Source organism: Zeus faber, assembly GCF_960531495.2.
Source record: "Zeus faber genome assembly, chromosome: 20".
Classification (NCBI taxonomy): Eukaryota; Metazoa; Chordata; class Actinopteri; order Zeiformes; family Zeidae; genus Zeus; species Zeus faber.
Genome location: NC_137207.1, coordinates 8,071,611 through 8,095,484, shown reverse-complemented (window position 1 = coordinate 8,095,484; position 23,874 = coordinate 8,071,611). Strand labels below are relative to the sequence as shown.

Here is a 23,874-nt window from a genome sequence, read left to right as displayed (position 1 = left end):
AACTTAATAGGAAGTGTGAAGAGGACCTAACAAATAAATGTTGAAATACTTCAGAGGTAAAATGAAATAGGGACCGTGGTAGAAAATGATATTGTTTCATATATAGCTAGAGTTGAACGTATAGATTAAAATGACCACCTTCATTTTAATCTAGATGGAGATGAATTGTCTTTGTTTTTCGGATTTCCTCATGCAAAAAATATGTTAAATACTTCTAAAGTTTGGAAGCTGCCCAACACCAGGCACACCAAACGTGGATTACTCGCAGGCCAGCTTGCCGTCGAAGGAGGAGAGAGTGATGGCGAAGGCCTGCAGCGCACACAGAGGAAAGCTGTAGTCCATGGAGAAGACGTCCTCCGCTACGCGGCCGAACTGCATCACGATGTAGTCCTCTGGAGGTCATATCACAGCGGGGATAAAAAAAAAAAAAGAGAGTTATCAATATTTACAATCTACTTTAATTCAGTTTGTTTCTCTTCATTTAAGGGCTGTCAAAATAAATAATTTTATTAATAACACATTAATAACACATTAACACGCTACATGGGGTTCCCAAACTGGGATCCGCTGCCCCCTAGGGGTCCCCTAGGAATTGCAGAGATCCGCCTTAAGATTATTATTATTTTGTATTTCTTTCCTTATTTTAAGATATTTACGTTTTTTAAATGTTATTGTTTTTCATATTTCAATATTGTATTTAATGTAAACAGGCTTGTTTGTCTTAGCAACTGTCTCAGTGCAAAGGAAGAGAATGATGGTGGCTTGTTTACAGTGAAAATGCCCTCAAATACATTAGGAGAGGATAGGATTAGATATTTTTTTCGTGTTTCTGTACACAATAATGAAATGATAGTATGGCTATAACTCAATGCACTGCTTTTTAAATAGAAACATCTTTATTCAGGGTCAAATTTAGGTAAATGTAAAAATTGTGATTAATCACGATTAATTGCACAAATATCATGTGATTAATCGCGATTAATCACCTTAATCATTTGACAGTGCTAGTTTATTTACCTAATGCATGCTGAGAAAGTAAACTCCCTGAGGCAGAACCAACTAAATTTTATCAAATACCAGTTGCCCTGTACAACCTCTGTCTTCTGCCTGGCCTTGCACCATGGAACTTCACCACACTCATTGATAACTCACCGTTTTCCGGATGTACTATCTGGAAGTTTTTGACGGAGGCCTGGGTGACACGGCCGTGGAAGTTCAGCACGTAGGACTGGGTCTGTTCATTCCAGCTGGGGGATTTGTTCATCAGGGTGACCAAATTGTCCGTGTTGCCATTCTCATTGCGGACCAATAGCGTCTCGATATCCTGAGGGCAGGGTTTTGGATCAGATTCAATACATTGCACCTTGTACGACCAGTCTTTCAAACGGTCTATTTCTACTTTGCAAAACTCACACTTTTCGGGCGAATGTATACTCTTTGGTCGTTCTCCAGCATGCCAGGGATGATGACTGTCATTTTCCTAGGACCCTTGAGGCCTAGAACGTTCTTCTCCTGGAGCATGGCAGTTGGAAATATTATTCAATTATGTCAGAAGAAATCTCCAAATATCCTCTCAAATATCTAAATTAAAACTGGTCTGTTAGAGGAGCTCTATATATTCTGGCCCTCTGTTGAATGGAATGACAAAACGTTCCCCGAGGGCAACGTTTGAGTATACAAATGGACTCACGTAGCAAATGGCCGCCAGCTCTTGTCGAACTGACTCAGACTCCTTGATGAAGGGCTTTTTCTCCGGGTTTTCTCCTCCATCGTAGACAGTGAACTTTGTGCCCAGAACATTCGACCTGAAATTACACACGGGGTCCCGCTGTCTTCAAGAGATTCCCCTCCAGGACATTGTTCATGACACACATGTATTCAAATTAAAGACCCTGTCCACTCAAAGGTCTTTTTTACGGTTATTCCTCAGATCTTAGATTAGATCTTAGATTAGATCTTTTCTCCCGTGAAGACCTATTTCTGACCTCAACCTGAACCTCAAGTCTGATCACCCTTAACACCCGACCGAGGGTTCCCAGAGAAGCCAGTTAAAATGTTATGAGCGCATAAAGTACCGCGTGGTATCATATAAATATTAATTCTGAAATTGTGGCACATTTGATAAAGCTGTAATAAGACATTTAGGACAATTTTGTCCTTCTCCATGACTTTTCCATGATTGACAACTACATTTCCAAGTCCTCCAGGTTGCATGGGAACCCTTACATCAGGGGTGTGATGCTGGGGTGAAACATACACGGATACAGAATCTGAGAGAACACACACGCACCTCAGTTTCCCAATGTAGCTGTTTGTATCCCTGGATAGATTTGTGGGGTCAATGGAGATGAGATAATTGGAGGTTTTGCACTTCTTCCTTTTCCTGCCCGCCATTAGAAACACCTACAAGGCCACAAGAGGAACCGATTAGTAGGATCATTTGGGGGACGGTTTTAGGCAGCTAGAAGAAAACAAAGTGAATAGGAAAAACGTGAATATGAACCGATAAGAGGTCTGACCCTCTTGCCGTCGTCCTTTTCCATGTGGAGGTAGTATGTCGGGTACATTCCCTTCTCCACGCCTCTCCTGTCCCTGGTGATCCGGCACTGGATCGTCACATCGCGGGGGGCCGGACGCAGGGCAAAGTTCTCCAGGTCTTCCACCGAGATGGGAGAAATGGACTGGGGACAAGAAAATTCCAGTGATTAAAAGTTTGGAGGACGAGTTCTAACTCCATACTTCAGATGGGGTACCTGTGTAATCTGCTCGTTTTAATGGCTTTGGGGTGTCCTTACCCTTTCGATAGAGCTGCCGTCCGAGGACGATCGCTCCCTGTAATTGGAGTTAAGCAGAGCCAGACTTTTCTTGGTTCCTTCTCGCTTCTTGGACTTCTTGGAAGATTTTCTTTCTTTTTCGGGAACATCCTCTTCTGCTGCACTGCCGCTGTCACTTATTTGGCACCTGGCTGTGGAGGAGACGCGGACAAGGTCATTCCGAGCGAGCAATGAGTTTTCGACGGCGCACCGCTGCTGACTGTGGCAAACTCACATGTGGTGAGCTGCTGTTTCTTCCTAGGGGTTCGGCAGACGGGTGTTTGGGAACGGTCGTCCTTTTCATCCTCGCTGTCGCTGTGTTTATTTATCTCAGGCCATGTGAATTCCACCACCGATTCGATCTGGGTGGTCGGGGGCTTCTCTGTGAATGGGGATGCATTTAAACTACTGCTAAGGTAAGGTTGAGTGTATTTAGAGTGTTCAGTGTATTTAAACAACATGAAGAATTCCCAACAGGGTGTTAGGTGAAGCGCAGTGAGCCAGTGTTCAATAGGTTTTTAACAAATACTTTTATATGATTTACATGATGTCATGCTATTGTCTATGGCGGAATACACTTAATAACACAGGTCACTTACGCGCTTCACTCTTAGGGATTTTGTTTTTCTTCTCTGTGTCTTCTCCCTTTCCCAGATCCTTTTTCTTGGTCTTTTTCTCTTTCTTCTCCTTGTCTTTAACATTCCCCTTTTCCTCCGCCTCGTTCAGATCCGTCTCTGTAAAAGCAGCAAGCCGACGGGTTAAAAATGTATTTCGATAAGATGTCCTGGGATTGTTTGTTTTGTCTTCAATTATTTTTGAAATCGCCCAAAGTAAAAAAAATAAATAAAAATGAAGCAACATTGAACCTTAAAAGACACTGGCAGTTCGTCGATCATATCATAATTTGATCCATCTCCAACCGAAGTACAGATGAAAAGCTAAACCAGGCATAGTTGTCGATTAAAACTGCATGTATGATCTGAGAAATGTAAAAGGAGGATATTTCATGAGTTTAAGTTAACTTAAAGTTAAGTTAACTGTTTTGAGAACACACTTTGACAGCCATGATGACAACGATGAATTGACAGAGACTATTACTTCCCACGTGAAGTTTTCATCAGGTCGATAACAATTTTTTTTAAATAATAAACTATGGGTGACTGAAGAGGAGAGGAGTTCCTATTTGGTCCTTTTGGTATTGATGGCCTAAGGCTGGTACTCAAGTTCAAGTTCAAGTTCAAGTTCAGGAGATTATTCACAGCTCTTTTAGTGTCTGTAATACTTAAATGTAGAGCCAACTACTTTAAAAGTGTGAAATATTGTTCCGCTGCCAAAATAAAACAACAAACAAACCAACAATTGCTCCCTATGACTTAGGACAAATAACTTTGATGGTCATTTTGTTTAATGCTCTGTAGGATCTCCTCCCTTTCAAATTTAAAAACCATTAAGATGTGGAATGTAAGACACCCCGTTATGTTGCATATATGCTCATCCAGAACAATTATCGATTATATCTTAATTTTCTGTCAGTAAATGGGGTCTGTTTTCATGTGTAGCCAAAGGTGTCAGACCCTCAACATTTTTGCAGCCTGCAGCCTGCCTGTCTCTCTCTCTCTCTCTCTCTGTCTCTCCCGCCCCCATCTGTGTCTGCATGTGTGTATGTGCATGGGCGTGGCTGCATTCTGGAGCTCTCTCCAGATGACGTCATTCACCTCACCTGCTCTGCCTACTCCCCTGCGATCCATCAACTCATCACCAAGCTGTATATCAGCCCTGGTTTTCCATCTCCTCATCGCCAGATCGTTGTTAGAACCACTATGTAAGTCTCGCTCCTGGCTGTGCTGTGTTATTATTCTTAGTCAGAGTTTTTCTCAGTGTTTGAGTCCTGATACTTATTGAAGTATTCCCCTGTAGCCTGCCCGACAATTCCCCGGCTGCCCTGCTTGCCATCCTCTTCCCCCTTGATCCCTTCAATAATTCCTGGTTCATATTTACTACTATTCCTGTCTCTGTGCCTTGTGCTTGAGTTCACTTGTCTCAGTCTTCACAAAAGGCAAATATTAACATGTCACGGATCAAGATTTGTATCTAAATGTACTTTACACACTCACTTTCTTTCTCGCACACGAGCAACTCCTAATACTCACGCTCGCCTTTCTCTTTTTTAACTGCTTTCTTCTTGGTCTTTTTCTCTGGTGCCTCTCCGTGATCTTCCACTTCGGATTTTGACTCTGGTTCTCCGTCGATGCTCAGGTCCATGGTCTTGGGAGCGACTGGCTTTTCCAGAGGCCTCTCATCTGACGTCATGCTGGTTACGACGCCGTATTCGCCCAGCGTGATCTCCTCCAGTGGGTTATCATGGGCATGTTCGACCTGGAAATCTAGGAACACAAAGCTTGTAATGCAAATCACTATTGGAAAAATGCCAGGAGGAATTTGGAGGCCAACTAGTAGTAGTAGGACTAATCATAATAGTGAGCACACACCACTAAGAGAGGTGTTGCTCTGGGAGTGCCTGATCAGCAAAGTGGTGTCGTCCTTGCTGCCGGTCTTGTGTTTACGATTCTTGGGCCTAGTGTCGCGGTTGGCCGTCACCATCTGAGCATCAGCCCTCTTCTTCTGTTGCTTCTTTATCAAAAGCGTTCGCTGCAGGGAGATTTTAAGTCATTTTAATTTCAAGCTCAGGCCTGTCGCTCCATAAAATTAGGTCCAATTAATTTTGGATTAGCTACAGGGCTACCATCATTTTTCAAATTCCAATTTCTTTTCATATGAGATACACAGAGAGATCCCCCACCCTCTCAACACAGATTAGAAAAAGGACAATCGTTAAAGTGAAATATTAAGATTTACGCTGTAATGTCGGAAGGCTGACGAAAAGAATTCCAATGTATTTCTTTATGTAAACAACTTTGTTAAATGATGTGTAGCTAGTTCTGTCAGACAACTTGACGGTGCCACACGTTTCCACGCCCTTAAGGGCTGGTCTATTTAAGCATCCAATCCCCCCCGCTCTACCTGCTTTCATGGTTTGCTGCTTCTATTCCGTGGGAGGATTCAAGCTCATCACTCCTATATTTCCAGCTCACTAAGTACCCCTATATTTGTTGTGCACCTTGCCGGGAGTGACGAGCAATAGAGTCCAGACGCCAAGATCAAGCGATGCAAGTTGTCCGTCAGAAATGTTCTTTACATTTGTACAGGGTCCTGTTTGCTTATGAACTTATTAAAATAACAATTTATGACTAGCGTAGAATAGTTTGGTAGTGCGAGGGTCTGGATGTACAGGAACACAGGGTGAGAGGATTTCCGTATTTATTGGCGTGTGTGTGTGTGTGTGTGTGCTTGCGTCTGTCCGTGTGTGTATGGTGTGTGTTTGTGTGTGTGTGTTGGTGTGTGTGTGTGTGTACATATGTACAGATGAATGTGCCGTCGTCTTCTTTTTTGTAAAGCTTGGTGTTGAGCTTTTTATGACGGCTTGCATCCTGTACCGTTCTTTTTGACTAATAATCTATTCACACCGCTTCTGCTTCGTCTTCTTCTTGAGATTTTATGGTGGCCTGCATTCACTTGTTTTATTGTGCTGCCTCCACACATTAGTTTGTACATGCGCGCTTGTCCAAACACCAGTTCTTCCAAATGTCCTTCCTCCTCCTCCTCCTCCTCCTCGTCCTCCTCTCACGGCGGCCCACACCGCCACACGGCCACATCCACGCCCCCCCCCCCTCCCAACTGTAGGCGAGAGTTGTGACATCACAAAGACATCACCTGGCGATGGCTCCCCATCGGGGTTGTGAGGAAATCCCCTAATAAATTTACATGTGGTTCAGTTCAGGCATCCCATTCTCCCATAGGAAGCCTGTATTAACAGAAAAATCCGTACAATTTTCCTACAATGATTATTTGGAAGGGGTCTAAGACAAACAAGCTTTGGGTGGACACAATGGAGGAGACACAATTGCAGAAGAGATGGGAGCAAGGCGCAAAGCAATAAATCCAAGTGTACAAAGTACAGAAGTACCGCCCTCGGCACTGAATGCCCCTTTGGTTGACTTAGACTTGTTGACATGCCACCTGCTGTGTGGGAACAAGACAGACAGGCTAACAACATTCCAAACTCATGTCCATTACAGATATCCAGAACTTTTACACATATACACCTGATAGAGCAAAAGATAGTTATAACAGGGTGCGGTTTTAAAGTCCCCATACATGGAACATCTCGAACTAACTGTATGACAGACAAGCTGAATGTCTATAGTGTGGAAGTCGCTGCAGTTCCAATAGCATTTGTGTGAGTCAAAGACCATGCAAGAAGGTCTTGCTAAAGAGGCACAACGACACACTGAAAGATACAGTAGCTCTGAGTAAAGCAGAAGCAAAATGAATCATATGGAGGAAGGCAACACAGAACTGGCAAGATTACTGGAATGGAGAGGGAAAGTAGGCCACCTGCACAACATACAAAATAAGGTGATATTAACCAATAACAAGGGGTGAAAGAGACACAAAAAGACCGCCATATTAAGATAAAGAATTGGACATAGCAGGCTGAACAAACCACTGTTTATCCAAGGAAAAGATCCAACAGCACAGTGACAGCACTGCCAGGAAGAAGAGTCAGTAAAAGATGTTATAGTGGAATTCAGATGATAAACACACTGATCCGGTGGGATTCTTCAGATTGAATCTGAGGATTCTGCTCCATGAGATTGTTTAATGGTGTTACTGAATACACAATATGGCTGCCTCAGGTGCAAACAACTGATAGGGACTCATTTGCTTCTTTTTTTTTTTACCAAGCTCAGCACTTGTAATGTAACAAAACTGAATAAAACATTCATTTGATAGCACATGTTCTGTTTTCAACATAAATCTTTAAATTATTTCTCGTATTACATTTCAAAGGTCCATTCATGATTGTTATCCAAATAAGGACTATGATGACTGTTGTTTACCTGGTTGTCCAGCTTCTGCTGACGTATATTTGGGTCCTCCATGTCCGGGTTGAGCATAAATAAGACTTCTGGTCACACAATCCTCGACTAATCTACAAGAGGAGCTAAACGATCGGTAGATCTAGCCGGCCTTATCGCATCCAGCGGCAGGGATATTATATCCAAACTATTGTCGCACCGTTTTCAGCTCCAACAATTGCTGTGTGTGGTTCTGGGTGCTTCTATTAGTTGTTCCTCTTCCGTCTGACATGGTCCTGCCACCTGTATGTGGCAGAAGGCAAAGGAGATTATAAGAGGATAATGTTCTTAACGGCCACTGCACAGCTTGTGGAGCGGCGGAGAAAGACACTCAATTAATACCATTGTACGGTTTTAAGCAAAGTATGAAAAGGAATTGGGATCCAATAGTGCTTTTTTTCCTAATGTTATACACTAACTTGACACAAACAAAATATTTCCTGAGTATAGGGTGTGTTTCCTAAATGGGCCTCTCGCGTGAAAAGGTGCTTTATTTTTGCACTTCATAATGTAACGTACATTGTATAAAACTGCCCCCTCCCTCAAGAAAAAAAAAAAGATCAGGGGCCGATGAGCTCCAAATTAGCATGTGTGGTTGACTGATGACTGTTCTTGATCCACAGCCATCTTGAGTCTGTTTGTTTTGAAGGGAAGAGACTCTTGGAGGCCGGGACCCTCTTCAATGCAAAGCTGCCATGCTTTCTTAAAAAAAAACAAAAGAAAAAACACAACATGTTTAGCAAATAGGATCAGGTGAGGAAATGTACTATGCACATAATTAACATAAACATCTCATGCGCAAATAAACATAAATGTCTAGTGTGCAAATTAACATCAAGGTCTCGTGCAAAATGATATCCACTTAGATCATAGCTGTCAATCCTCCTGTTTTAAATATCTCATATTTGTAATATTTCTAAAAAATAAGAAAAAAGGGTTGGCTGCGCCACCCATCTCCACGGTCTACTCTCCGCCCACCTTCTCCAGACAAAACCAATAATAGTGTGTTTTTATTGTTATTGAATGAAACCAAAGAAAACACTGTGTGTAACTGTGCGTAACAGGAACACTTCGTCAGTCCCTTGCTTACTGACTTACTTATGTTGACTACAATTATCTTGAATAAAACAAAATGACTTAGTATCTCAAAATAATGACTTAGTATCTTGAAATATTGACATAGTATCCCAAAATACTGAGAGACTTTCTCAAAATAATGACTTAATTATCTAAAAAATAATGACTTATCTCAAAATAATGACTTAGTATCACAAAATAATGAGAAAAAATTTGCAAAGTGAGATATATGTAGTTTATTTTATAAATGCTTTTTATATTTTGATTGATTTTAATATATAGCCTATAATAATTGCTTATGCAGATCTGTTCAGTGAAAAGTAGTCCCACAATGTCAACTGTGAACGAAAACCCTCATCCAGCAATGTGTTGCCTTTTGCATAAACCGAAATAAATGGAAAAAATATCAATAAAAGTGCCACATAAAACATTTACAAAAACATTTACAATACATTGCTATCCTTTGTATGTATGAATAAATACAGGCAGTGTTTGAAGTAGATTGCAACGACTAACTGATAAAAGACATTGACGCTGGCAAGAGCCAGTATCAAAAATAGATGGCCTGTTTACAAGGCATGGACGGTATCCACTCAACCACTATGCCTGCTTTATGGAATGGGGTGGTAAAGGATTATGAATGTATTTTATTTTAACCCTTATTTTATTTATCTAGTTGTGTAATGGAAGTGTGGCATTTTGAGAGAAAATACATCTGTGGGACATCCTACCACGTTCTGCATAAAGATGCATTTTTAAACACACATAAAATGTAGGCTTTATTTCAGAATCTGATGCCAGAAATATTTTGTCCACAGATAACAGTTCACACAAACAGCCATTTCTGATAACAAAAAGCAATTATTAAAATGTGGCATATCTCGCATTTTGAAATTTAACTCTTAATTTGTCTGTAACTAATGAAGAGTTCCATCATTATTTTGAGAAAGTTTCTCATTATTTTGAGATACTAAGCAATTATTTTAAGATACTAAGTTTTTATTTTGAAATACTAAGTCATTATTTTTGAGATACTAAGTCATTATTTTGAGAAGGTTTCTCATTATTTTGAGTTACTAAGATGTCATTTTGATTCATTTGTCTGGAACCAATGAAGAATTTGGTCATTATTTTGAGAGTTTCTCACTATTTTGAGATACTAAGTCATTATTTTAAGAAAAGCAGGTCATTATTTTGAGAAGGTTTCTCAATATTTTGAGATACCAATTTATTGTTTTGAGATACTAAGTCATTATATCGAGATACTTAGTCATTATATCGAGAAAGTTTATCATTATTTTGAGATACTAAGTCATTATTTTGAGAAGGTTTCTCATTATTTCAGGATACTAAGTTATTATTTTGAGATACTTAGTCATTATTTTGAGATACTTAGCCATCATATCTAGAAGGTTTCTGATTATAATTTCTGACAGGATCTTTTTTTTCCATCAATGTTGTGTTTCTTGCATTTGGAGTGAAACTCTTGATTGGCCTGTAACCAATCAAGAGTTTCATCATTATTTTGAGACACTAAGTAATTATTTTGAGAAAGTTTCTTACTATTTTGAGATACTTAGTCATTATTTTCAGATCCTAAGTAATTTTTTTAGATACTAAGTCATTATTTAAAGATAAATTAGTCATTATTTTGAGAAAGTTTCTCATTATTTCGAGGTACTAAGTCACTATTTCAGGATACTAAGTAATTATATTGAGATACTAAGTCATTATATCCAGAAAGTTTCTCATTATTTTGAGTTACTACATCATTATTTTGAGAAATCAAGTCATTATTTTGAGATAATAAGTCATTATATCGAGAAAGTTTCACATTATTTTGGGATAAGTCATTATTTCGAGATACTAAGTCTTTTTTTCAAGATACTAAGTCATTTTATTGAGATACTAAGTCATTATTTCAAGATACTAAGTCATTATTTTGAGTTACTACATCATTGTTTTGGGATACTAATTCATTATTTTGGGATACTAAGTCGTTATTTTGAATACTAAGTCACTATTTTGAGAAAGTTTCTCATTATTCTGAGATACTAAGTCGTTATTTTGAGATACTAAGTCATTATATCGAGATACTTAGTCATTATATCGAGAAAGTTTCTCATTATTTTGAGATACTAGTTATTATTTTGAGATACTTAGTCATTATATCGAGAAGGTTTCTGATTATAATTTCTGACAGGATTTTTTTTTTCATCAATGTGGTGTTTCTTGCATTTTGGAGTGAAACTCTTGATTGGCCTGTAACCAATCAGGAGTTTCATCATTATTTTGAGACATTAAGTCATTATTTCGAGATAAGTACTGTAAGTCATTATTTTGAGAAAGTTCCTTACTAATTTGAGATACTATGTCATTATTTTAAGATAGGTAAGTCATAATTTTGAGAAGGTCTCTCATTATTTTCAGATACTAAGTCATTATTTTGAGATACTAAGTCATTATTTCAAGAAGGTTTCTCATTATTTTGAGATACTAAGTCATTATTTTGAGAAAGTTTCTCATTATAATGACTAACAGGATCTTTCACATTGGCGGAAATGGGCTTTCATATTTAACTTAGCAACATAACTTTAAAGACAACTTTAAATAGACATAAGTGATGGGCGGACATATCATTAGCCTCTTTCGCACACGGAATCCGTAACATTGCTGGATAAAAAATATGTATATAGGTAGTCATTCCCACATAGCCTCCTTTACTAAATGAATGACTAAATGTTTACGGAAAAGTTCAGTATGGAGTCTGTTCCCACATAGATGATTGTTACAGATACATTACGTAATGCCCACCCGAGAGTTGGCTGATAGTATGCAAGATTAGTCAATAGAATCGGTTTAGAACCAATGCTTTCCTCCCCATCTCACCGCCCCAGGGACTCTTCCCTCCAGTGACTCAGAGAGGACAGGGCCCCTGTCCCCTGACGCAATAACCCAAACCCAATGTTATTAATTCAATGTGATCATTTTCAGCCTGTTCTACACTCTCTACCGCCGGAGAATGAACGTTCTCCACCTGTTCTACCTCTCCCTGTCCGCTCGCTCCCTCTGGCTCCACGCTCCGGAGGACACGGCGGGCGAAGTGCTTGTACGGGGACAGTACGGGGGACATTGCAGTACGGGGACATTGGGCACAAGCGCTTGTGCCCAATGTCCCCGTACTGCACTCCTAACTGTAAAAGACACATGTAGGGTCTGAGTGGCATTTTAAGAGGAAAAATAATAACATTTAATTATAAAAAGATCTGTCTCCATAAAGACTGGATGTGTTTTCAGTTTCTCGTCTTTGCAGCCGAGCGCCACGTTCGGATCGGACTCGCCATTTGTAAGAATGTGGGGTTTTTTTTGTTGGTTTTTTTTTTCAAAAAAACAAAACACAAAATAAAAATTTGTATAAACCCACTTTTTGTGCTTCAATTGGATTTGGCGCCACCCCTTCTTTACGGCAATGTTACTGCTTCCATTCCCATACACTTCCATTCACAGTCGTACCTGCAATTTGCCGGAAATGACACTACTTCGAGAGTGGGGAAATTTAAGGAACGACTTTTAGGGAACATCAATACCAGCTCCTGTTCGCACATAACGCCAATACGGTACATTGCCAGTAGATTAACGGCTTTCACTGCAAGTGGCAAAGGGGCTTTTGTGAAGGAGTGAAGCTTCGGGGCTTTCTTCCGGTTTGTGCCGAATAAAAGAGCCGAAGCATCGAAAACTGACGGAAACAGCGACACCTGACGGTCTGCACGCGTCATAGCAGCCTCTGTCTGCACACTAAAAACCCCAAATAAGGCTTCGTGTTTTCCTATTGACTCCTTCCACAGAGTAATGTAAGCCCCGCAGGCACCCTGGGGTTATGCACTTTTCCTTTACAACTTACATTTATGTGTAAATATTTAATCTGTGCGGGGAGAAAAAAATGTCATCATCCGTGTTTGGGGTCGTACAATTATATTTATTTACCGGATTTTATTTATAAAACGTATTTAGAAATTATATTCATATATTTATTACCGATCCCTCCTCTCAAATATTAGGATAGATATAAAGAATATACATATATATCTTTGTCTATTCTCTATCCGTCTGTAATTATGCTTATAAGTGCGTATTCTCCCGTTAACGTCCCTACTGCTTCGTCATGCAGCGCTGAAACTTTCGAACCTATCAAACCACTTCCCTTCTCCAGGGGTTCAATGACGTCACATCAGGTGGTCGTCGGGCTTCGCTACAAGCTCCGCCCCGACGTGCGCTTGCCAACGGAGAAACAAACGATCCTCGACGCGTCCCGGGCGCAACTCCAACGTGTAGTGTTTTTAAAAACCTCTTTGAGGAGTATTGCATGAGTAGGTGAAATGGATACACAAATAAAGGTACAAGACGGTTTTCCTGTCCTGCATATATTCACTTCTGGATCCCAAATATTTGACAATATGTGATACTACATTCAGCGTTCGTTTGTTTTGCAGATACCAGATCCACCGAAACCCAAAGTGTTGTTATGGTAAAGGGTCATTCGCTTTGGGACACCATTTACAAGAGCTCCAGTTGTCCTATTTGTCATTTTGAGTGAAACGTATTGGGGGGCCTTTATTCATTTGTGACATGTATTCTCACTTGATCCAGGGCAGATGTGAGCTACAATGACATGGAGGAAATTGAGAAAACGCACTGCGTCGACGATTTAGAGAGGTTTGGTCCGTTTCATCGGGGGGGTGGGGGTGGGGGGGGGGGGGCGTGTGTGGACATCCCCACAGCACGTCATCACGCGATCCTGCTCGCTCTTTCCTCCGCCGCAGGGTTCTAGGTCGTGTGTTTCGGATCGACATCCCCGAGCCGAGGAGAGGAATCCTGCTGGAGTTGTACGTGCAGACGGTGCTGTTCTGCAGAAGGAGCAGCTTCAGTAGAGAACAGACCTCTGCCCTCCTGTCCATCGTCAAGTCCATGCATCAGGCCAACACAGGTCGCCATTTAAAAGTCACACACACACACACACACACGACAAGCAACACATCTTCGCTTATTGAAAACATATTTTGGGAATAGATGGATCATCCATTGTTTTGTGCCACAATTACGCCTGTCACCATCATTTAGTGTTGGTTCTCGATGAATTGTCATACAAATAATTACGAACAACAATTTAATTGTTTATGCCATTATCTAATACTGCAGTAATAGTGTAACTAGAAAAATCCTGGTGAAATTGGAATAGTGTGCTGGCCCTGTGTGTGCTCTCCTAATATATTTCTGGGAAAGCTGAAATCCTGGCACTAAAAGTAGAATAATTCATAAACCCCTGACCAAAGCCTTTCGCATAGAGTTGGAGCGCACCTACGGGGATAGCCCCAGTCGTTTTAATATATTTCATGTGTACTTGGCTCAAAAACTGGGAGGAGTAGTGCGGCAAGTCTTGGCTATAATCAGATATGCAATAAAAGGGAATATGAAGTTTGACTGTTGCTATGGGTTGCTATGGACTCTGGTCGCCAAACATGGGGGATCCATTCCATTCAATTGCATCGAGAAATAGCTCAAATATACAAAATGTACAAGAAAGGAAGGGAGAAAGGGAAGCTTGGAGGTTTCACACAAGAGGGTTGCAAGGTTTTCTGTGGCAGTTTTTCCACCTAAAAACACCTTCAATCCATCTTTTAACTCAAAAATACTGACCGACATTAACAGTGAATACGAGTGATCTCCAAAATATGCAGCTATGTCACGTCAGCTTTCACAGTTCATTTTCCTCACCCCAACTGTCTGAAACTCACTCACACAACTGTGGCCATTTTAATTTGGCTATTCTGTGGTATTCACTCTCGCTTGTGTTTTGCCTTAAACTCTCCCCTTTGCAGAAACCTCGCTGAACAACATGGAGGAGTGTTTTGAGTACTGCAGTGAACTTCTGCTCTGTCACTCCATCAGGGTGTGTGAAACGAGGACTCCTTTCCTTTGCGACACCTGAAACGCCACCACCAAAACGTTTCGGATTTTGTTTTTTCGTGTCATTCCAATCATCACTATTCTCCTTTTCTCGCCGTGCGTCCTGTCACAGCGTCCCCCGTTCAGCGTCAACCTCTTCACCTTCCAGGAGATGAACCAGGTCCTTACGTACATCCGCAACACCTATATCAGACACTACAACCTCTACAAGTATATTTTTACCCCGCGGGTAATTTGAAGGCTTTTATTTTCTACTCTATTCATTTTATTTTTTTTTAGTTGCGGTATGAATGGGAGTCTCAGTTATTGAGTTCCCGCTCGTGTTCATTTATTATTCCTGACATGTACTTGTTTCTCCGTTGCGGCCTACAGGTGCGACTCAATCTGTCTCTGTCCTATCACGGGGTTCCGGAGGATGACGTCACCACGAAGGCCCCCACTCCTCCAGGTCTCATTCTGTGCAGTGTGATACGGGGTTTTCTTCAGGGTGTTTTGTACCCATCTACTTTTCTCGGTCCAAATATTGCGATATGGCTGGTGCGCAGACTTATGGGAAGTTTTGTGAGATGTTCCAATTATTTTTTATAAGAAAACAATGCTTATACTCTATAACAACATGTTTTGTGTATACCTAAGCACACTAATATGAATTCTAAAAGTTAAAACAACCTTTTCAATTGTGTTTTAGAGGGGAAGTGTCTAAATCAGTGGTATTCAAACTTTATATTTTTACCAGTCCCCTCCCTAGGATTTCGAGGACTTGACGGCCCCCCTCCCAAAAATAAGTACAAATAAAAAAAAAAGTGTGTTATGCAAACTAACATAGTTTATAGTAAACCAGGTCGAGCAGTCGCATTCATTTGTGCTTTTTATTGCCGATTCACACAGAAAGGTGCACAACTAATGAATTTATTTCATGAAAATAATGAAAAAATGTAAATATGAACAAGATGTATTATTTGAAACACAAACAATTGTCCTATTCGATTTAGAAACTTTAAATAAACGTTTAAAGTTTTATTATTTCATTTTTGTGACACCCTCTTCCAGTTCCTCTGCGCTCCAATGGGGAGAGCGCTCACCAGTTTTAATACCACTGGTCTTAAAGGGGACCTATTCTTTCTTATTTTCTGTCATACTGTATATATATAATGTTACAATGTCCGATGTTTGTTTTCACAATTAAAGCTACACACACGAAAACGGCTTGTTTTAGCACAGTCCGGGTTTACAGACATGTCACAATGGCCTGAATGCATAATCTGAGTGGTATCTTTAGCAAAAAAACTTCAAAAACATGCTTGGGGGACCTCAGAAACCTATATTAACATGTAAAAAGGAGCATAATAGGTTGTCATTCAGTGATGCATGTGTTTTGTTTTTGGGTTTTTTTTGCACACTCCCTCCAGCTGTGGCGTTGGTGTTACTGCGGAGTGAATGCAGAGGAATCTGCTATATTTTAATTTTCATTTCCCACAGAGGGAGAAAAGGAGTCGGCGACACAACCAGAGGAGCCCTCGCCAGCTGAAACACAGGAACCGCAGAGAACTGAGCCCATAAAGACTCCACCGGGTGAGATCGGGACCGGGAGCAAATACACAACAAAAACCACACTCGGGTCACTCGTGGAAGCAGGCTGGAATATGTCGTTTGATTTGTTTGTCAGATTCCAAGGCGGCACTCCGGGCCATCATTCAGCAGGCCGTGGGCGAGGAGGGCATGCGTGTGTCACGGCAGATGGAAAGGCGACTCAAGGAGGCCACGGAGAAGCTCAACAATGCACTGACATCATTACAGCTCCAACCACAGGGGAAAAAGTAACAGTTAAGAAAAACAAACTAATAAACACAATTCTGTTGGAATTGTCATTTACACAAAAAAAATATAAATAATGTAGTCAAATATATATATTTTTTATTGGTTAATATTTTTTCTGTATTGTTGATGAGCACAATTGTTGGCCACTTCTGAGACATATAAGCACATTTTTAATGTAGTGAAAGGGACACTTATGAATGGAATGGCTTCATACAGTTCTGTTACAACTTGTAAACTACGTCACAATTGTACAACAAATACAGCTCAGAGGGAACACTGACTTGGTGACAGACTCGTCGTCTTCGTTGGTGTTATTTCTTCAGAGTTTTCTTACTCTGGGTTAAAACCATTAAATTACAACCATAAATGACGTAACAGCATTCCAAAACTGCATGAATAATTGAGCCTTGACATTTCAGGAAACATTTTTTAATTGCTTAGAAGTTATTAAGGAGACCACACACACACACACACACACACACACACACACACACACACACACACACACACACACACACACACACACACACACACACACACACACACACACACACACACACACACACACACACACACACACACCACATTATTTGCAGTCACACTAGGATTGGAATTTTCATTCTGCAGTCGAACTGAGAAGAAGGCAATGAAGCACCTCATCTTATTGTGTTCCCAAAAGACAGTGCATTGTAGTTTGCATTTCAAAGAAGAAGCACTGCAGAATCTGGTCTTTTCTTCAACCTATCTATTGATTTAACCTTTATAAATGACAAATATGGAATAGTATAGCTGCTTCCACATGTGCTGAAACCCTGAAATTATCTGGACAAAACCCGGAAGAGCTGTATGTGTGAACGCTAACGTCCAACTCATTTGGACTGGACATTAACTGGACTTTACACAGCCAGCACCCTCGTACAAAGTCTGGGTAATGTCCGATTCAGCGGTATGTGTGAACAGAGCAGGTAATTGTCTGGAGAATTCACAGCGAGCGAGTGGCCGTGTTGCCATCATGCGACAGTCATTTACCTTTGTGTGGATCTTTGTGCACTGAGCGTAGCTGCTTCATACTCCTTTCTGCTTTCCATATATTCCTTTCCAGTCTTTTGTTTATATGGCGGATATGTCCAAATACGTGGAGTATCCGGTTGTGTCCCACATGTGTGAAGGGGAAACTCCGGACCATGTCCAGACCTGATTATCCGGACATTGTCCGGAGTTCATGTGTGAAGCAGCTTATGATGTGCCTATAAATAATAAAGCCACTGTGTTAGAAAAAAAAGGCATATACTTGGTTTTCCAAGTGTCTTCAGTAAGCATAGACAATGACACGTTAAAAGAGAACAGTGAGCAAACCTCGACAAAAATTCAAACAATGTAAAAAGAAAAGCGCGACAGGGGTTAAAAATGAAGTTTGAAACCTTCAGGTTTCCAGGTCCTCCAACCCCAGAAGCATGATCTTGGCCGTGTTCTGGAAGAGGGCGGCCCGGTTCTGCTGTTCTCCCTTTTTCACCCAGTGTCCGTAGATGCGGAAGGCGCAGCCGTCGATGAGCTTGCGGATGCCCTTGATGGAGTAGGGGTCCCTGGCCAGAACCTCTCTGGTCAGAGGACGCACCCGTCGGTAGCGACTGTACATCCTGATGCAGGCCAGCACGCACACAATCCACACCTGGGACGGAGCACAACGAGAATCTATACTTCAGGGTTCATTCTGACATTACAAAATGGAATTCAAGGATTTTCAAGTACTTTTTTAAGCACTATCCCCCCAATTTTCAAGGACTTGATGCAAAACAAATACACTACTCACTAAAAGTTTGGGATATTTGGCTTTCGGGTGAAATTTATGGAAAATGTAAAAAGTTCACGCTACAGTGATATTATATCATGAAAGTAGGGCATTTAAGTAGAAGCATGCAATGGTGATTTCCTCATCTCAAACAATTTATTGAAAAAAAAGCCAACAACAGTGGTGGATATACCACAACAAAAAATGTCAATGTCTCAATAACTTGTCATGTGCCCTTGAGCATCAATTACAACTTGACAACGACGTCTCATGCTGTTCACAAGTCAACTTATTGTCTGCTGAGGCATGGCCCCCCACTCTTCTTTAAGGGCGGCCCTCAGGTCATTGATGTTCTGGTGCACAGAGTTACGAGCCTCTACCCGGCGACTCAGCTGATCCCATAGGTTTTCTATGGGATTCAGGTCTGGAGAAAGTGCAGGCCACTCCATTTGAGGTACCCCTGTCTCCAGCAGCCATTCCCTAATGATGCGAGCTCGATGAGCTGGAGCATTGTCGTCCATGAAGGTGAAATAAGATCTGTGTTGTTCATGCAGGGGCACAATGACTGGATTAATGATGTTATTCAGGTAGTATGGGCTTGTTACTGTACCATTCACAAAGTGAAGGGCAGTTCTGTATTGACTAGACACACCTGCCCCCACTGTACCACCACCACCACCACCACCACCACCACCACCACCACCACCAAAGGCTCATCTGATGACAACAGTGGCTGATGCATAGCGCCCTCCTTGACGTCTCCAACATCGTTGGCGGCCATCATTTCTGCTCAACGTGAATCGACTTTCATCAAAGAACAGCACTGACGCCACTGGTCCCTCGTCCAGCGTAAATGCTCCCTGGCCCGTGCAAGACAATGATGCCTGTGCCTGGTGGTGTGGTCAGGTACCCTTGCAGGTTGTCTAGCACGTAGACCACGCCAATGTAAATGGTTTTGAATGGTCTGACGTGACACTTGGGTGCCTCTCACCTCCCTTAAATGTGCCTGGAGTTGAGTGGCATTCATCATCCGGTTCCGCAGGGCACTGTTCACAATGCAGCGGTCATCAGTGTGGGATGTGGCCAAAGGACGTCCACTTCTATGCCTTTCTGTGACTCTTCCAGTCTCTGTATCTCTGTTGCAACCTGCTGATGACACTCTCTGACACTCTAAGCTCAATGGCCACTTCCCTCTGAGAACATCCTGTTTGAAGCCTCGCAATGGCGAGGTACTGTTGATCAGTTGTTAGGTGTCTTCTTGGTCTCATGTTGTCAAACTGTGAACAGCATGATGAAGAGGACTGTTTAAATATCAATTCTAATTGAACCAGGAAACGTATTGGTCGATTCATGCATCAAGCACCTGTTGTGAATTTCAGCTCCTTGTGAGAGAACAGCAAGTTGTGCAAAAAGTACTGAAACACTGAACAGTTGGACATGTGCATTCAAAAGTTTAGAGAAGGTCAAATTAAGTTCACCTGTAAAGGTTATAGTGCATTTTAGGTTCATCCTGAAATTTCACCCGAAAGCCGAATATCCATAACTTTTTGTGAGTAGTGTATAATCAATTGTCAATGTGATCTTTATCAATTTAAATATCATCTTAATCTCATTGTCATATATATATATATAAAAATAAACACACACACACACACACACACACACACACACACACACACACACACACACACACACACACACACACACACACACACACACACACACACACACACACACACACACACACACACACACACACACACACACACACACACACACACACTTGTGTGTGTGTGTACAAGATTAAAAAAAAAAAAAACATTACGAAAAATTGTATTACGTTACGGTTTGAATAACAAAACCAGGGGGGTTATCACTGATTGTCTGTGCTTTTAATGATCCAATTACACTTTTTAAAGGGCTTTTCAAACACCTAAGCGGGCTATTTTCAAGTTATTCCAGTACTTCCGTTTTTAGAGGACTAAATTAAGCATTTCAAGCACCTCAAGGACCTCGCAAAAACCCTGATATTTAGACTGCTCTGCTCCATAGGCTTAGTTCAGTAAAATGCAGCAGAGGGAGCTCGAAAAAAAAAATGTGTTGTGCTCCTCACCCGAAAGGTCTTCCTTGGACTAAAGAGACGCACATTCTCCTTCTGGTACTGCCTGAAGAAGCAGTGGGCCAGGGCCTGCTCCGCAGTGAGACGCAGAGCCGGGTCGACCACCAGCAGCCTGGAGATCTAGGTGGGAAGCGGCCATTACTGACTGTTGAGCTGTTGGGCCACTTTCATGACTCACAGGGCTCTGTAGGGAGCAAAATGCGCAGCGCCATGTCTTTTACCAGGTCTTTGACTGTGTCAGAGCGGTCGTCCCATTCCGGAGAGCTAAACTGATAGCGACCATCCATGATCATCCTCAGCATCAGCATCTGTTTGCGATGCCAGAAGGGCGGAGAGCCGGCCAGCAGGGTGAAAAGGATTACTCCACACGCCCATCTTGACGACGCAGAGCACAAGAAAGAACAGCAACAAATCAACCAATGATACATGGATTGGAAACAATGCACTTTTTTGTTATACTTGTCACCTCATGTGCTGTAGGTAGGCACATAGACAGACAGACATAAAATAAATCTTCACTAGCAAGCTTGAGTTTAAGAATTGCAAGATATAAATCCACTACTATTTTAATGATTGAAAAGGCAGGTCCAGAGACCCTTACCCTAATCTTGACTTGAACCGAGACTTCAAATTGTCTACATCATCGCTTTTCATTGACCCATATGCTAAATTATTAAAATATATAAATGAGAAACAAATCTATGGGCAGGTTTCGTGCATGGGAACATTCTTATTTTAATGTAGTGATGGTTGCAAAAGATGACAATAATAGAATGACCTAAATATAAAATAAATTAAATAAACATACAGATCCACTTCTTTGCCATAACCTGTGTGTGTTTCATCCATGGAGCACTTCAGAATTTCCGGAGCCAAATAACCAGGGGTTCCACAAAGCTCTGAAGTAAGTTAAAAAAAGAGCCACAATTTAGAACAACAGAGTTACTGGTCATAGCTTCACATAAATAATTCCAATGGACAATTTAAGGGGGTATTCAAATCTTTATCTATGGTGTATGTTTTCTTTTTACCTCGTAGCTTTTCACCGGGCTGCAGATGGACAGAGAACCCAAAGTCAGACAGTTTGAGGTGTCCATGGTCGTCCAACAGGATGTTTTCGGGCTTCAGGTCCCGGTGGATGATGTTCAGGGAGTGGAGGTACTGAACTGCCTCCAGCAGAGCTCGGATCATGCTCCTGCCGGCCAGCAACCAGGGCTAAGAGGATTATTAAAGGATCTCCACCATCCCAACCATGGACTGTTCCAGTGGCTGCGGTCAGGCAGACGCCTCCGCAGCAACAAGACCAGAACAGGGAGGCTCATGCTGCTTTCACACGTGCAATGTAAACCTCAAATTATCCGGACTTTACCCGGATGAGCTGTATGTGTGAATGCAAATGTCTAAGTCATTTGACTCAAACATTACCTGGACTTTACCCACCCAACACCCTAGTAAAAAGTCTGGGTTATGTCCAATTGAGCGGTGTGTGTGAACAGAGCAGGTAATTGTCCGGATCATTCACAGCGAGCGAGTGGGCGTGTCACGTGTTGATGACGTCTATCATGCGCCAGTTATTTACCTTCATGCGGATCTTCCCGTACAGAGCGTATCTACTGCGTAGGCTTGGATAGATTTACGATGAAATCGTCCATTGATCGTGATTGACATTGATGACAGACTTTTTTTTTGTATCCGTCAGGAAAAATCTGAGCACTGAAATAGTATTAGTAGTATAAATAGTATTTATTAGTATTATTTTATTAATTATTATTATTTTATATATTTTTTACCCGGCCCAGCACAGTCTCGGGAGGTTGCAAATAAATAAATAAATAAATATAGAATTATTGTTTTTAATAAAAAAAAAACATTTCACTACATGCTGTACAGTGCAATATGTATGTGACCAATAAATCATTTCAATCTTTGAAAACAACAAAATGTTAAGGTCGAAGCCGGTCAACAAAAAGCTTTTGGGCGTACAGGAAATAATGCCTTAGTGGTGCATGCTTATTTGTGGCGTCATACCTAGTTTCCTTCTCGCTCAGGGTAACTTTCTCTGTGAGGTAGTCAAACAGCTCTCCTCTCCTCATGCTGTTTGAAAGGAGAAGACAGCAGGAATTTAAAACAGAAACTAAGGGTTCAAAATGTCAATTAATTGAATATTGTACTGTATAGCTATAAAACATGTCTTCAAACTCACAGGTCAAACACCAAAAATATGAAGGTCTTGGATTCATAGGAATCAATAAGAGTGACTAGGGGAGAAAGATGGATGGAAAGGCAGGCTCAGTTCTATATATTTCTCAGTCAAGCACAGTTTGATAGACAATAAGATGAGAATAGCGGCTTACTTATTGAGGAGTGTCCCTTCACCATGTTGAGGACTTGGATCTCCTTCAGCGTGGAGCTTTTCACCTCCTCCAGCTGCTGCACCGTCATCTTCTCTGCCGTGATTTCGATAATCTTCACGGCCAACTCCTGCCCCGTGTGTCTACGGACACACCTGCGCACCACACTGCTCACACCCCTGGAAACGCATGTGTTAACATCAACAGTCGGTCCAGTCAAGCTGCTCGCACTTACTGGTCCTCCACGTTGGACTCACCTGCCGATCACTTCCTTCGGGTCGTACTTCTGGTAGAACTCCTTGGCCCCGACCCAGTCGGGCAGGTCATCGCCAACAATTATGTCTTTGGTCATCGTGACGAGTTATTAATCTGGAACAATGGACAGAATAAATAAATCGCAGGACTCAACGGGCGCAGTTCACCCGGCGTCCGCTAGGGGGAGGGTCCGATGTCAGATATGACTGTGAAGCAAGGGTTAGGACTTGATGCAAAACTATATTTTGGAACGCCATCTGCCCGACTCTCGCTAAAAAGCTTGCCGGTGTGCATCCAACGTTAAGCTATGTCAGCGTGGATGTGCGTAGGGGAAATGTCCAAATCGAAATCCGCCGGGTTTATGAACCGCACGTCGCTGTCAGATGCACAAACACGTCCCGCAGCCCCGTGTGCGCGGTGCGCTTCGGCCTTTAGCAGCTCCACGGACACAGGAAGCACTCGCCATTCAGCAAAGACATTAAAAAAAAACAAAAAACGACATAGAAAACTTACAGTGCGACATCGGGGGGTTAACAGGGAACGCGAGGCTTGACGTCGACGCTGGACGGGCACGGTTTTATCGACAGCGCTGGGGTTTGTGGCGAAATACGATCGCCACGTGACTGTGACGTCACGGAGACCCCGGAATCGGGTCGGTAGGTTTGAACGTTTCAGCGCTGCCCCGTGGAAGAGTGAGAACTGTGAATGG

At 41.8% G+C, this 23,874-nt stretch overlaps 3 protein-coding genes across 3 annotated transcripts; 1 reads left to right on the top strand and 2 right to left on the bottom strand.

The window, feature by feature from the left end:
• Window positions 1-258: 258 nt before the first annotated feature.
• LOC307245280 (tubby protein homolog) lies at window positions 259-7,816 on the bottom strand (the record flags this gene model as incomplete). The annotated part of the gene is made up of 12 exons (XM_080020761.1): window positions 259-392; window positions 1,153-1,324; window positions 1,414-1,512; window positions 1,691-1,805; window positions 2,291-2,403; window positions 2,520-2,681; window positions 2,796-2,965; window positions 3,049-3,195; window positions 3,413-3,547; window positions 4,964-5,197; window positions 5,303-5,462; window positions 7,775-7,816. 12 exons carry the CDS (start codon window positions 7,814-7,816, stop codon window positions 259-261), a joined length of 1,683 nt encoding a protein of 560 aa, XP_079876887.1.
• A 5,429-nt stretch (window positions 7,817-13,245) lies between these two features.
• Window positions 13,246-16,654, top strand: cfap119 (cilia and flagella associated protein 119; the record flags this gene model as incomplete). The annotated part of the gene is made up of 9 exons (XM_080020760.1): window positions 13,246-13,263; window positions 13,360-13,394; window positions 13,517-13,582; window positions 13,690-13,853; window positions 14,746-14,816; window positions 14,946-15,062; window positions 15,206-15,281; window positions 16,313-16,405; window positions 16,500-16,654. 9 exons carry the CDS (start codon window positions 13,246-13,248, stop codon window positions 16,652-16,654), a joined length of 795 nt encoding a protein of 264 aa, XP_079876886.1.
• A 1,285-nt stretch (window positions 16,655-17,939) lies between these two features.
• Window positions 17,940-23,775, bottom strand: phkg2 (phosphorylase kinase, gamma 2 (testis)). Its single transcript, XM_080020971.1, has 10 exons — window positions 23,679-23,775; window positions 23,168-23,279; window positions 22,914-23,089; window positions 22,763-22,817; window positions 22,588-22,653; window positions 21,591-21,754; window positions 21,368-21,458; window positions 20,781-20,934; window positions 20,554-20,679; window positions 17,940-18,320 (listed from the first exon to the last, which is right to left on the bottom strand). The coding sequence occupies exons 2-10, from the start codon at window positions 23,260-23,262 to the stop codon at window positions 18,075-18,077; spliced, it is 1,173 nt and encodes a 390-aa protein (XP_079877097.1). The 5' UTR covers window positions 23,263-23,279; window positions 23,679-23,775; the 3' UTR covers window positions 17,940-18,074.
• Window positions 23,776-23,874: the final 99 nt, after the last annotated feature.

Bases quoted from the DNA above. Each gene is read 5' to 3' on its own strand.
- phkg2 (XM_080020971.1), bottom strand. From the start codon at position 23,262: ATGACCAAAGACATAATTGTTGGCGATGACCTGCCCGACTGGGTCGGG. The intron at 22,818-22,913 runs GTAAGCCGCTAT...TTTCTCCCCTAG, and splicing joins GAAGGGACACTCCTCAATAA to TCACTCTTATTGATTCCTAT. The intron at 22,654-22,762 runs GTGAGTTTGAAG...CCTTTCAAACAG, and splicing joins ATATTTTTGGTGTTTGACCT to CATGAGGAGAGGAGAGCTGT.